General features: G+C 47.0%; 1 protein-coding gene across 2 annotated transcripts in view; it reads left to right on the forward strand.

Moving 5' to 3' along the window:
* Positions 1–1,484: 1,484 nt before the first annotated feature.
* IGF1R (insulin like growth factor 1 receptor) overlaps positions 1,485–13,371 on the forward strand; it is a 315,543-nt gene continuing 303,656 nt past the window's right edge. The window contains exon 1 of one of the 2 annotated variants that reach the window (XM_009250188.4): positions 1,485–1,713. In XM_009250188.4, coding sequence (XP_009248463.2) covers positions 1,620–1,713 — 94 coding nt within the window. In that variant the 5' untranslated portion in view covers positions 1,485–1,619. The remainder of the gene's footprint in view (positions 1,714–13,371) is intronic. The other variant, XM_009250187.4, reaches the window with a different exon arrangement.

The raw sequence follows: 13,371 nt of genomic DNA on the forward strand, positions 1-13,371 counted from the left end.
ACGTTCGGGCTTTCCAGTACGCAGCGAAAAAAATGCCGCATGCACGCACTTATTTATTTTGCAACAGCTGCAAGAAACAATGAAGCTTTTCAAGAACCAGGGAAACGCGCTTTCCAGCCGCGCTGTTGTTGTTTTCAATGAACCTCTCCCAGCCCCGCACTCCCCGCCCACCCCTCCCCTGCCCAGCCTTTCCCTGCCTACCCACCCCTGCCCCGCCGAGACCCGGCCGGCGGCGGGGGCATTGTTTTTGGAGTCGGGCGGGAGGGGAGGGCGCGTGCGGGGTGGCCGGCGCAGTGCGGTGGGGGCGGGATCGGGTGGGCACGCGCGCGTGTCTCTGTGTGCGCGCGGGAGGCGGCGGGGCGGGAGATGGGGGCGGTGCCTCGCAGTCTCGCGCCCCACGCCCGGGCTCCGCTCCGGACGTCTTGGGGATCCCGGGCTCCGGTTTTTGGCGCGCGCCCGCCTGGGCCGGGCCCTCGGCGCGCCGCTGCTGCGGCGGTGGCCGCTCGAGTGTGCGAGCGGGCGCGTGTGCGCGGTCCCGGGCGCGCGTGCGCGCGCGAGCCCCCAGTGTGTGGCAGCAGCGGCGGCGGCGCGGCGAGGCTGGGGCTCTTGTTTACCAGCATTAACTCCGCTGAGCGGAAAAAAAAAGGGAAAAAACCCGAGGAGGAGCGAGCGCACCAGGCGAACTCGAGAGAGGCGGGAGAGCGAGAGGGACGCCGCCAGCGAGCCTGCCCGCGGCCGGCGCTCGCAGACCCTCGGCCCCGCTCCCCGGACCCCCCCCCCCGCGCCCTCCACGCCCCTCCCGCGCGGGGGCAGCTCCACGGCGCGCCTCGCCTCAGCTGTGACCTTCAGCGAGCCGGAGCCCCCGCGCAGAGCCGGCGGCGGCGGGCGGGGGCCGGGCGGGGGCCGGCGCGGGGCGGGCGGCGGCGCAGAGCCGGGCGGCGCGGCGGGAGTGCTGAGCGCGGCGCGGCCGGCCCGCCGCTTTGTGTGTGTCCTGGATTTGGGAAGGAGCTCGCCGCGGCGGCGGCGGCGGCGGCGGCGCTGAGGGAGGAGGCGGCGGCGAGCGGAGCCAGGAGGAGGAGGAGGAGGAGGAGGAGGGGGAGCCGCTCATTCATTTTGACTCCGCGTTTCTGCCCCTCGCCGGCCTCGCCTGCGACCCGGACTTCGGGGCGATCTTGCGAACTGCGTCGCGCCCTCCCGCGGCGGAGGCTCGGGCGTCCGGCCGCCTCCCGCGCGGCCAGGGCCGGGCTTGTTTTTCCTCGCCGAGGCAGATTTGGGCTTTGCCCCCTTTCTTTGCAGTTTTCCCCCCCTTCCTGCCTCTCCGGGTTTGAAAATGGAGGCCGACGACGCCGACAGCCCGCCCCGGCGCGCCTCGGGTTCCCGACTCCGCCGAGCCCTGGGCCGCTGCTGCCGGCGCTGAGGGGCCGCCCCGCGCCGCCCGCCCCGTCCGCGCACCCGGAGGGCCCCGGCGGCGCCGCCTTCGGAGTATTGTTTCCTTCGCCCTTGTTTTTGGAGGGGGAGCGAAGACTGAGTTTGAGACTTGTTTCCTTTCATTTCCTTTTTTTCTTTTCTTTTTCTTTTTTTTTTTTTGAGAAAGGGGAATTTCGTCCCAAATAAAAGGAATGAAGTCTGGCTCCGGAGGAGGGTCCCCGACCTCGCTGTGGGGGCTCCTGTTTCTCTCCGCCGCGCTCTCGCTCTGGCCGACGAGTGGAGAAAGTGAGTATGTGCCCGCCGCCCGCGGCCACTGCGGGAACTTTTCCTCCGAGGGGCTGCGCCCTGTTTGCGAAACCCGAGTTGCCACCGTCGCAGCTGTCGGGCCCCCGGGCTCGGGAGCGGCGGGGCGGGGCGCGGGGCGGCTCTGCCGGGAGGGAGGCTGCAGCGGACCCGGGACCCGGGCTCGTTCGTCTGGAGCCCCGCGGGCCCTGGCTCCGCGCATCCCCGCGCGGGAAGGGCCTGAGGGGCTTTCTCTCTCTCCCTCCTGACAGCCGTGTCCCCCGGCTAGGCTCGAGAACTCGGTAGGGAAGTTGGTGCCGGGGCGGGCTCCGCGGTTCCCGGGCCCCATGACCCGCACCTCGCCCCTTCCGGGCGCACGAGCCTCTCCACACACAGCGCTGATCCCCTGCGGTGCGCAGGCAGCAGCGACAGCACCCTGGGCCGCACCGCGTCTCCGCTGCTGGGGCTGACCCGGCAGTGGGGAGCGGGCAGCCGCCCGGCCCGCGGGGTGCGAGTTGCCCTCGAGGGGGGAGGTGCCCTGCGGAGAGGCCCCGAAGCCCCAGGACACGTCTCCAAGCGCTCGGCGCTGCCTCCCGTCGCCCAACGTGCTTTTGCCCCTCGGGCTCCTCGGGTTTCTGGCCTTGCCCGTCACTTTGGCCCGCTCCTCGTTGGGTTACCTGCCCCCGGCGTCCCGGGGCTGGGCGGTGGGGTGAGGGGAAGCGCTCTCTGGGCAGCGCCCCGGGAAGTGCGAGGCCGGGAGTCTTCCTCAGCTTGTCTCTTCCGGGGAGCGCCAGTGGGTCCCCAGTTCAGAGGGCTCTGGGATGGTCTCCCAGTTTCTCCCGGGCCGGGGGGTGGAGGGGTACTAGGGCCGCATCCGAGTGTGCGTTGGTGGGTGTGTGGTCGGAGCCGACGTGCATTCCGACACACGTGCTCGCAGCGCGGGGTGTAGTCGCCGCCTCGCGGGGACACCTAGACGCCCGTCCGTGGCGAGAGGTGTCGTATGCTGTGGTTTCAGCGCCAGGGTCTGCGGCGGCGGGGGGAGGGTGTTGTGTTTTGCGAGCGCGGAGCCCTGGCCTTGGTTTTGTTGTGGTCGGCGTCGTGTCGCCCTCTCTTCTGCCGCCCCGCACTTCCTTTGTACGTAGTTAATAAGCAGTATCGCTCCACATTCGCTATCTTTTGCAATCTGATGGCTTTTGTTTTGGTGGTGTCGGGTGGGGGGACGTAGGGAAGCGCGGGGATGCAGGGAGTGAGAACTCCCCCCGGTGTCTACGGTCGGAGGAGGTGGGGGTTTTATTCTTCTCAAAAAATTGAAAGTGTGGCTTACTGGTACATTCAAGATGGTAGGGTAATTTGAACACGATTAAAAGTTTAAATGTCGCAGAACTGGGACTGGGAACGGTGAGGGCGTGTTGGTGAGTAATGGTTGCCGAGGGTATGCAGGTGGTGCCGATTAACTTTGAAAAAATCACGACTGAGCCTTCAAGAGTGAGGGGGAGAAGTAGGAGGCAGCGGAGGTTGTCTGGCCCCATCACTGGGGCAATTCAGAAAGGCTGTTTCTATAAACAAATCCTTAAACGTCTCGTAAGAAATGAGTCCGCGACGGAACGAGAGCAGATCGTGGTTCGCGTGTTTACTGCCTAGTGGGACGCGGACTGGGGCCGGACCTTCCACAGATCTGGGCTCTCCTGCTCTTTGTTTTCTAAACTTTCAGCGGACTCGATTGGGCGAAAGCCTTCCGGCTCCCTTTACTAAGTCGTTTAGGTGGTGTTTGGGGGGACAAAGGAGAGTTTTTATCTTTAAAAGATAAGTACGGTTTAGAAGACACGGGAGAAATAATCCATTTTATTATGATATGCAGTTGAACTGTATAGCTTCTCTAGTTTTGTGTTTTTAATGTCTGAAATTCAAAATAGCAGGGATGGCCTTCTCCGACGCAGGAGTCGGGCATTTTAAAATAGATTGTTTTTCTTCTGGAGCGTTCTTCTTGAAGGATATTCTTTGTGCAAGACGGCGATTTTTGAGAACACAGGCAGGAGGGGAGGGGGTGTTTTGATGTATGTTTTTACTCCATGATACCAAAGCTTCCCCCAAGGATGCCTTTACAGTGGTTAGTTCCTTGAAACCTGATGGGTGGTCAGAAGGCACCCCAAATCTCGATTATGGTTTGCTGAAGTCTTGACTGACTCAGTACCTGCCCCTCCCTCCATCTCTGAAATGTGGAGGATTAAAAGCTATGCCTGTGAACGGGCGTTCAGTTTTTAGCCAGGAAGGTGCTAGACCACTTAACTCTGATAGAAATAAGCTGCTGAGCCCTATCAGGGAGGGCATTCTTTCAGCTGTTGTCTGGTATAGAAATAAAGACAGGGTGTCGGTTCAGTTGCAGGTATTTTGCTGGCGTATTGAGAGATTAGAGTTTCCTCTTTGAGTGTGATGGCAGTAGAAAGAGTGTTGTTTATCTTAGAAAACTTAGTTTCTGAAGCAGAGGCAGTCATATGGATGTGTTTGTTTTGTATCATCATAATGTGAACAGAGCATCTGAATGAAGGAGGTTCAGAGGTTCTGAGTGATAGCCAGATAATCTGATGGCTATGTTGTTTTTAAAAAGTCAGCATGCACTTTAAATTTATTGTACCCATCTCCTTAAAAGGATTCAGTCATCTTTCTACCCCAGGCATCCTGTTGTCAGAGAAAGGTAGGTATGTGAAATGTTGGTGTTTAAAGAAGTTAGTGTTTTATTATCAGAAGGAGAACCCAGAAAAAGAACTTTTGAAAGAACCTAAACAGCAAATTATAGTTTACATCCTCTAGAGAGACATAGCAAGCAAATGGTGTTTTGTGGAAGGGTGGGGTTTGTGTCAGGATTTGAAACGTAAAAGGTCATAATGTTTGATGTGTCGAAAAGATTAGAAAAGTTCAACTCTAAGAAATATGCTAAGGTTGAATAGATGAAGCTTAAAAATATCACAAAAAGTGAAAGAAGTCAGTCACAAAAGACCATATATCGTATGATCGGGTTTATGTGAAATGTCTAGAATAAGCAAATCCATAGAGGCAGAAAGTAGATGAGTGGTTGCCAGGGGCTGGGGGGTCGATGGAATGGGGAGTGACTGCTAGTGGGCACAGGGTTTCTTTTTGGGGTGATGAAAATTGTTCTAAAATTAGTTTGTGGCGATGGCTGCATAGCTTTGAATATACTTAAAACCATGGGATTATATACTTTAAATCGGGGACTTCAGTGGTATGTGAATTATATCTCAATAAACCCGTTTTTTTTTTTTTTTAAAGAAATGTGCTCAGTTTGAAAATAACTTGTTATGCTACCTTAAATTACATTAAAATTATTACATATATTTGACAGGCTGATGTCTCTCTCTCATTTATGAGTTTTTCAGATCCGTGAGTTGCAGCAATACAACAAACTGATAATTGAAGCTTAGCAGCAGGGATTCAATCCTGTAGTAGAAATGGGCAAGCAGGAAAAAAAAAATCTTGGTTCTATGTAGCTTCAGTTAGGGATTGAGGAGCTGGATTTAAAAAACACAAATGCTGGTGGAAGGCAGATTTTTGACAATAGAAACCTCAGCTGAATCTGAAATGATGGTTTTTTTTTCAAGATAGAGTTTAGGAGCTGAGTCTGAAGGGCTGTTTGTATTTCCAGTTTTATTATGTTTTCCAACAAAGAAAGAAATTGCTGTTTTTAGATGTTTTAAACACTCATTTTTTGATATGCCATATTGACCACAAGTGGTAGTGAGGACTGAGGATGAACAGAACAGTTCATTTTAATGCAGTATTGTTTCTTTTCTTTGCAGTTTTATTTTATTTCTTACATAGTTCCAGGGTCTGAGCAGGAGAAAGAATCTTTAGGATGCAGTAGTTTTAGGATACACTGTTTCAAGTATACAGTGATTTTTATAAAATTAAAATTCCTTACAGAACAAAGGATTTTAAAATGTGGCAAAGGCATTTTTGTTTTGAAACTGTGTGCATTTATCCAGATTTACCTTGGCCTTTCAATAGGAAAAGACCTAGAGAATAATTGTTGTTTACATTTGCTCTTGGTCTTTGTCTAAGGCTTAGTTTACTAATAAAAATGTTTCGTGCTCTTCCTGTTGTTGCAAGATCAGGGCAGTAATGAAAATCAACTGTATCGTTTTCACTTGTTGCCTTAAGAGTTTTTGCCAAGAGGAACCCTCAAGGGACGGTGGTTTCCTTTTGAATCTGGTTTCATTTGTTTTGTGAGAATGTGCTGTAAGAAGCAACTGAATCCAGCCAGCACTTATTGTGCACCTACTGTATGAAAGCTGACCTTGTGCTACTCAGTGCATGAACCTGCAAAGTCTTGCATGAAACCAACTTTCTTGAAATTCAGTTTTTTTTTTCAGACTCAGTATAGGATGCAGTTTTCAAGTAGACAGTAGGCAGCATTTTAAAGGTTCTTTTAAAAATATTTCTGTAGACTTAAGACTCTAGTGTTGTTCATCAGAAGCCTTTACCATATACCGTTTTTGCCTCATTGGTGCTTTCCGTTACATTGGGATGTCACTGTAGACCGTGACATATAGGCGATGTTAACCTATCTTGACTGGTGGCACTGCCTTCTTTATAACATTGGATATGGCAATTGTGATTTAAAAACTGCAGTGTTGTAGTTGCCTTTTTCCAAAAATTAGGAGTCACAGGTGTGTACATGAACGTTGCATGGCATGTTTTGAGTTGTAAGAAAGATGGAACTTATTTCAGAAGTTTTCTGGATTACGTATTGCTTAGTTAGCTTTCTAGAAATCAGGAAGCATTCATAATTTCAGGGCATTTTATAATTTATAAATAACTTGGTGTTTTTAAAAGCGTGAGGGAGTAAGAGTGAGGAGACAAATCCTGAAAGTTTTTGTTTTTTAATTGTAAAGCATACAAGATATATTTCTTTCTAGGTTGTGATTTTCTCCAATTTGTTTTCAAAACTCATTTAAAAATCAGACCTAGTTCATGGAAGAGGTATTTGCGCCTGTGGGCGAACTTGCTTTGAACTGCTTTTCTTAGCCAACTTATGACAGGTGCTGAGTCCAGGAGATGAGCTCTTCTCAATTGTACTAAATATATAATAGTTGCACACATGCTAGGGATATGGTTTCTTGATTTCCAGTCTGAGATGTTCTGAAGGAAAATTCTGAACACTTTAGAGACAACAAAGTGCCTAATGAGTGATGCACTCTGATCCCTCCTGGAAAATGGTATTTGGCATCAGCTTAGCAAAAATAAGTTTTCCAGTTACTTGTAAAGATGTGATGTGGTTTTAAGTGGGGACGGGGGAGGGCAGCAGTCCCAGTGTTTGTGGACATTGAGACCTGTTGACATTTGGGAAGCATAACTGACTTCCACTATTTGAAAAGATTAAAACTTTGATATATGTACACATGCCCTCATGCCTGCACCCCCATCCCCGAGGGTCTGGAAAAGAGTTGATTTGTTCTGAGGAAGGAACATACATTTGGTATATAAAATGGTTAGTAAACAAAGGATCTTTAAAACAAGTTAGATTGTTATCTCAAGAGAAGCATACTTCCTCAGCATGATGTTTTCTTTTGTTAAATTGCTTTGGTTTTATTTGACTCAAAGTATTAACAATACCTTTGATTTTGAGACTTTTGGGCTTTTGAAGACTAAGTTTTTAAATGGTCAGTTTTACTTGTTTGAAAGTCCTAGATACCATTTTTGAAGATTTCTCTCCCTTTTTTTCCACCGATGCCGGCTTTACTTATGTTTTATTAATTTTCAAATCTTAAGGAAAAATTGATATTTCCTTACTTGAACTGAGAAATAGTCGTTTTCCCTCCATCTTTTCTTCCGCAGTAAATACATGTTGAGTACTTACTGGATGCAGTTCTTTAGGTTTAGAAATTATTTGATGCTGTAAAATGTCTTATCATAAGTTTTTAAAGATACCAGTCAAACTATAGATGTTACTGCCATGTTTATTTAAAAAAAAATAAAACGAAACAAACTAGTAAGCAAGCTTAAAATTTTTCTTTTTCCTGCCCTGGACTACAGATTTTTTTCTTTTTTTTTTTTGAGACAGGGTCTCTGGTCACCTGGACTGGAATGCAGTGGTGTGATCACGGCTTGATTCTGCCTTGACCTCCCAGGGTCTAGTGATTCTCCCAAGTAGCTGGGACTACAGGCACACACCACCATGCCTGGTTAATTTTTTGTATTTTTAGTACAGACGAGGTTTTGCTATGTTGCTCAGGTTGGACTCAAGCGACCCACTCACCTCGGCCTCCCGGAGGGCTGGGATCACAGGTGTGAGCCACCGCACCCAGCCTACAAGAATTTGTAAACTCATAGATTGCTCTTCTGTTTTCACTGGACCACAACAGAAAGTTTCTTTTATGGTGAGGAATGGACACCTATGATTGCAATATAAGTTTTTGGGCCTTGTGTCCGTGGAGCTCACTTGGTGGTTGGTGGTCTTGAAGCACTCACATTCTTTGGAGTAGTGGGGCGGCTGGCTAGTCACATGGGGAAGATGTGCACACCTGTGGATGGGGCCATCATACACTGCAGCGATAGCTGGGCCTACCTTACTGCTCACCTGGCTGGGTGCAGCGGCTCACGCCTGTAACCCCAGCACTTTGGGAGGCCAAGGTGGGCAGATCACTTGAGGTCAGGAGTTCAAGACCAGCCTGGCCAACATGGTGAAAATACCAGAATTAACTGGGCGTGGTGGCCCGTGCCTATAATCCCAGCTATGTGGGAGGCTGAGGCAGGAGAATTGCTGAAACCCAGAAGGCAGAGGTTACAGTGAGCCAAGATGATGCCACTGCACTCCGGCCTGGGTGACAGAGCAAGACTCCATCACACACTAAAAGTAAATTGCTCACCTGGTAATAGTCTGGAAAACTTTTTTTTTTTTTTTTTGCATATTTTAAAGACTTTAGAAAGTAGTCTTGCTAATCCAGAAAGTTCTTGCGGGGAGGAGTTTGAAACTTTTGAAACTTTGTTTTATCTCACTCCTCAGTCTTAGCCCACTTAATACCACAGGTCTCTACTTCAGTAAGAGTTACATAATACGAATGCCATTTGTTCAGAATTGTGTATCTCCATCCATCCATCCATCCATCCAAATTCTGCGAGTTTGAAATACATTGTTGTTGCTGTTTTGTATACTTTTGTTCAGCCATTTTCTTTTTAAGATGGCGCTAGCTTTCTCAAACTGGCTTTGGAATTATTTGTCAGTTTAAAAATCAATACCACTTTAAAAATTACTCTTGACATGGGAGACCAAATATATTTTGATAGTTGTTAGAGCATAAATATTTTATAGAGCATAACTTGAAATTTTTTCTGATACATTTTGAATGCTCTCAGCTTGTCCTCTGCTGTAAAAAATATAGTCATGGTTAGTCTCTATAAAGTTGGTTATTGGGAATATATGCTTGATTATGTAAATGAGACATCACCAATTTAAGTCAGCCAAAGTTTAGTCAATAGAACTTTAAAGAACAGAAGTCTAATGGTAATTAGGGAGAGATGAATTTATTTATAGGAGTTTCCCCCAAATTCAAAGTGTCTTAGTGACCTTTGATAACTTCCTGGAAAAAGTAGGAAGCATGGAGAGAAATTCCAGGTAGGAGCCCATGATCCAATTGACTGCATCAGCTTACAAAGTGTTTTCTAAGTCATTAGCTATTAATTCTGTCTAGATTGTAAAATCCCTCTCAGTTGTGTCCACATTTATCTGTGTTGTCCTGTATTTATTCTCTTTACCTAATTTCCCTGAGTGTCATTGTAGTGGGATAATACACAAGCTTACAGACTCAGGACTTTAAAGAGAAGCACAGATTGCCACGAAAACAAATGAACACAGAGACCAGTAGCAGCAGAGGGAGATCTGCTGTTAGGCTTCCCTTAGTTCTGTTGTCTGATTTCTGTGAATAATAACTGCATATGTTAGGTCACAACATGATATCGTGTAGTCATAGGAACTTTTGTTACGGTAGCCTTTCTTGGTCAGGTGATACAATTGGGATTTTCTTTCTCACATGCACTTCAGTAAAATTTTCAGCAACAGAGATTGGCTCAGGATGGAATTTGTTCAATTTCAGTTCTGCAGCCTGTCCTTTTCTGGGGAGACTCGTTAATTGAATGTTCCCTTTCGATCTCACTGAGTCACTTGAAATCGCTCAGATTCACCCCTATTCCTGGCTCTAGCCTGGTCCAGTGCAGACCTGCATTGACTCTACCTGCATGCTGACTTGGCCTCTGAACCAGTTCCTGTACCGTTCCCTTAGTTTGATGGACTTGCCAGCTCCAAATACTCAGAATGTGCCTCTTGTGGTCCTAGAATCAAGTCCAAGGTCCTTAGAATCAAGTAATGAAACAGGTCCTTAGTAATCCTTTGCTGTAGGGATCCACTGTTAGTTCCTGGTACTCCCCAGCGTCTGTGCATTAGCTTGATGGAAAGGAAGCCGTGCTATGCCTGTCTCCAAGTTTTTGCTTCTGCTGTTTCCATAGCTGAGAATGTTTTTCCTCTTCACTATTCTGCTACTTCTCCTTCCATCCTCAATACTGAATAGCAGAAAGTGCCACTTAAGAGCACAGGAAGGTCACCATAGCTTTAGTTTCTCCTTAGCTGCCAATTAGTTCTTTGGTCCTAAAGTTATTAACTTTTCTGAGTCTCAATAGAAATGTGGAGACTTAAAAATATTTGGGGGAGACATTTCTCCTTTTCTCACTAAACAACAGAATGAAAACATTTTCTAACATGGTTAGAAAACCAAAGTCAGAAAAATTGTGAGGAAATAGAATAGGTTTTTAAAATTGAAATAATTTCCAAGTTTCAGGTGGATCTGTAAAACAAGGACAAGATCATAACTTTCAAAAGGCAGCACACTTAAGTCAGGTGATTCCTTTCTCCCATATACCTTTTCTGTGGTTTGAGTAGGTCAGAGATACCATCTTTACATTTCCAAGTCAAATTCCTCCTTCTTGAAGGTTTTTGGGATCCCTAACTTGTATAGATCTACTTCCCCATTACTCCTTTTGAGTTCGTAACCCACGGTTTTGCTGGTTGACAGTGATTTGTCTTGTTGGTTGCTTGTAATTTTATTAGGACCGTGGCGCCAAAGTGGCTGGTTTGAATCTCAGCTCTTCAGTAGCTAAGCTCTCAGGCAAATAATTTAATCTTCTTGTGCCTCAGTTTCCTCAGCTGTGAAATTATAATTTTAATAGAATCTACTTTAAACATTCATAAAAAACAAATTCGTACACATGTCAAGTGCCCAGAATAGAACCTGGCACCTGGTATTAAGCCCTCGGACTTCACCTGCTACTGTTCTTAGGGATGTGACATCCTTGAACAGGATGTTCTTTGGATAGAAATATAAGGCTTACTTGATGTTTGATTGCCCTTGCCATTTAAATATGGTATAGAACCTGGCACATAGGTGCTCAATAAATGTATAATAAAACTTTATTTTGCTAAGGTGCTTATTAACAAGATGGCATGTTGCTTATTAAACAGTTGTGATTTTTTTTTTCAGTAAACGATGGTCATCCCCTGCAGTTTGCCTTCCATTTCAGAGATATGTTTATTACACTTTCTCCCTTAATGTTGTCATTTGTCAATTTCCGCTCACACCTGAGAGGTGTTCAGTGTGCACTTTGCCCATCTCGCCAATGCATAGGCTCCATCTAGTGGCCAGAAGGGAAATTCAGCCTATTCGGTGACTGAATTAATAGTGCCCCAAGGAGGAAGATAGCGTTCCCAACCCACTCTCTGGCTTGCTTCCTGGGGACTGATTACAAGAAAATGTGGATACTACAGGCTTCTGTAGAAATCACTGGGCTACAGTTTTGGATTAAGGTTACTCTACTGTGTCACTGCGAGCTGTCCTGAGAGAATTAGGGTCTTCCTAAATGATGCAGACAAGCGTACTGCAACTCCATGGCAGAGCTGTTACACCTAGTGTGTCTTTTACAGTTAGAGTTTTAAGATAATTTTACAGGACTTTAATAAGTTTAAAGCTCCAAAATATTTATTTTGAGATTAGAGATTTAAAAAAACTACTGATTTCATTTGGAAAAATACAGCAAGATTTACCTTCCATCGCTCTATTTAAATAGGTAGTAACACTTTCATTATTCTCTTATCTCTCCCCTTTGGCTATTCTATGTGGTTAAGATGCTCGCCAGCCAGAAATACTCACAGGGAATAAGAATAAATACATCCAGGGTTGGTGTTAGGTCCCACACCATCTATTTCGTTAGCTAATTTTATGTATTTTGTTTCATGTTTTATTGACATGTCAAAAGCCTTAAACCTGTTTCCCCATGATTGCCTTTTATTATTTTTAATTCGGAAATCTTTGTTTGGCTATCTGAGAGAGAACTTCAGCCTCCCTTCCTCCCAGACATTTTGAACAACTCAGGCTATACTCATTCCTGTCTCTTTGTCTTGGCAGGTGGAAGCCCCTCTGCTTGGAATAGCAAACAATACTACCAGCTTGCCCTCTGGCAAGCTCCTTTAAGAGTTAGCTGTAATTTCATCCTCTCTCTGGCCTTGATTCTGCATGCAGAATGATTGCACTGACTTGAGCTCCTGTGGTCTCTTGCTATACCTCCTATTTGGGCATCTCCCCCATATTGCTTTCCCCCACTATTGGGGAGGGGAATGGTACCTTGGTTATCTTTGAATTCCCAGGAGGTGGCCCAGTGCCTGGTGCATAGGAGGAGCTGAAGAAACAGAAGACTTCTTAAAGGGATATTCCCCGTTCACTTTGAAGCACTTTTTTGTACAGCACATTTATTTTCATCTAATCATTGCACCTCTGCTAGCCAAAACATTTTATCACACCAGTTACTGCTGCATGGAACTTGAAAGTAATAAAATTATCTTTAAAATCATTGTTTCATTAGGCTTTTTTCACATTGAGGTGAATTTAAAAAATTAGAACTCCTGGAAGGGTAATTTGAGTCTGGCCTTGTGTCAAGATCACCTCATCCCTGTGGATGGAGACTTTGTTCCATAAGTTCCCTATAGATGTAATGAATAATTCGTTGGCACCGATTTATGTCTGTAGTGTGCTTTTAAACCCTTGTGGAGCTGGGCGCCTGAGGAGGAAGCATCTGCAGGCTGGACTCGGCTGCCCGGTGGTCTCTGGAGTGGCCTGGTGCAGAGGGCCAGGGTGGCATCTCAGAAAGTTGGGTGGGTACTTACACACCTGCTGACCTTGAGTGATAGGGTGGACCTAGGTCATTTCACAGGCCCTTCCAGCCTTCAGATCTCAAGATACTAGGCAGAGAGAGAGATGGAGATTTGAGGGAGATGTGGTTGGAACCAGCAGAATCCCCACGTATGGAAGTTGGCTTCTATTTTTTGCATTGTTTTCTTGGTGAGGCCAGTAAACTTTTGCCTCACTCCTGGGACAGTAGCAAGGTCTTAAAGGTCTCTCTATCATTTAAGCACCCTCCCCAACCCTGCCGGTTTTGGTTGCTGATGAAGGCCTTTGACAGTCTCCTGGTAGGGCGACGGTGAGGCCAGCTCCCTACCTCTGGACAGAAGAAAGTTTACTTGTCTAGGTTGGTGTAAAGGGGACTCCTGAACTTAATGAACACCTTAGAAATTATCCTTAAAGTCTCCTCTTCGAGGAGTGGGGTGGG

The sequence above is a fragment of the Pongo abelii genome, chromosome 16 (genome assembly GCF_028885655.2).
Source record: "Pongo abelii isolate AG06213 chromosome 16, NHGRI_mPonAbe1-v2.0_pri, whole genome shotgun sequence".
Lineage (NCBI taxonomy): Eukaryota > Metazoa > Chordata > Mammalia > Primates > Hominidae > Pongo > Pongo abelii.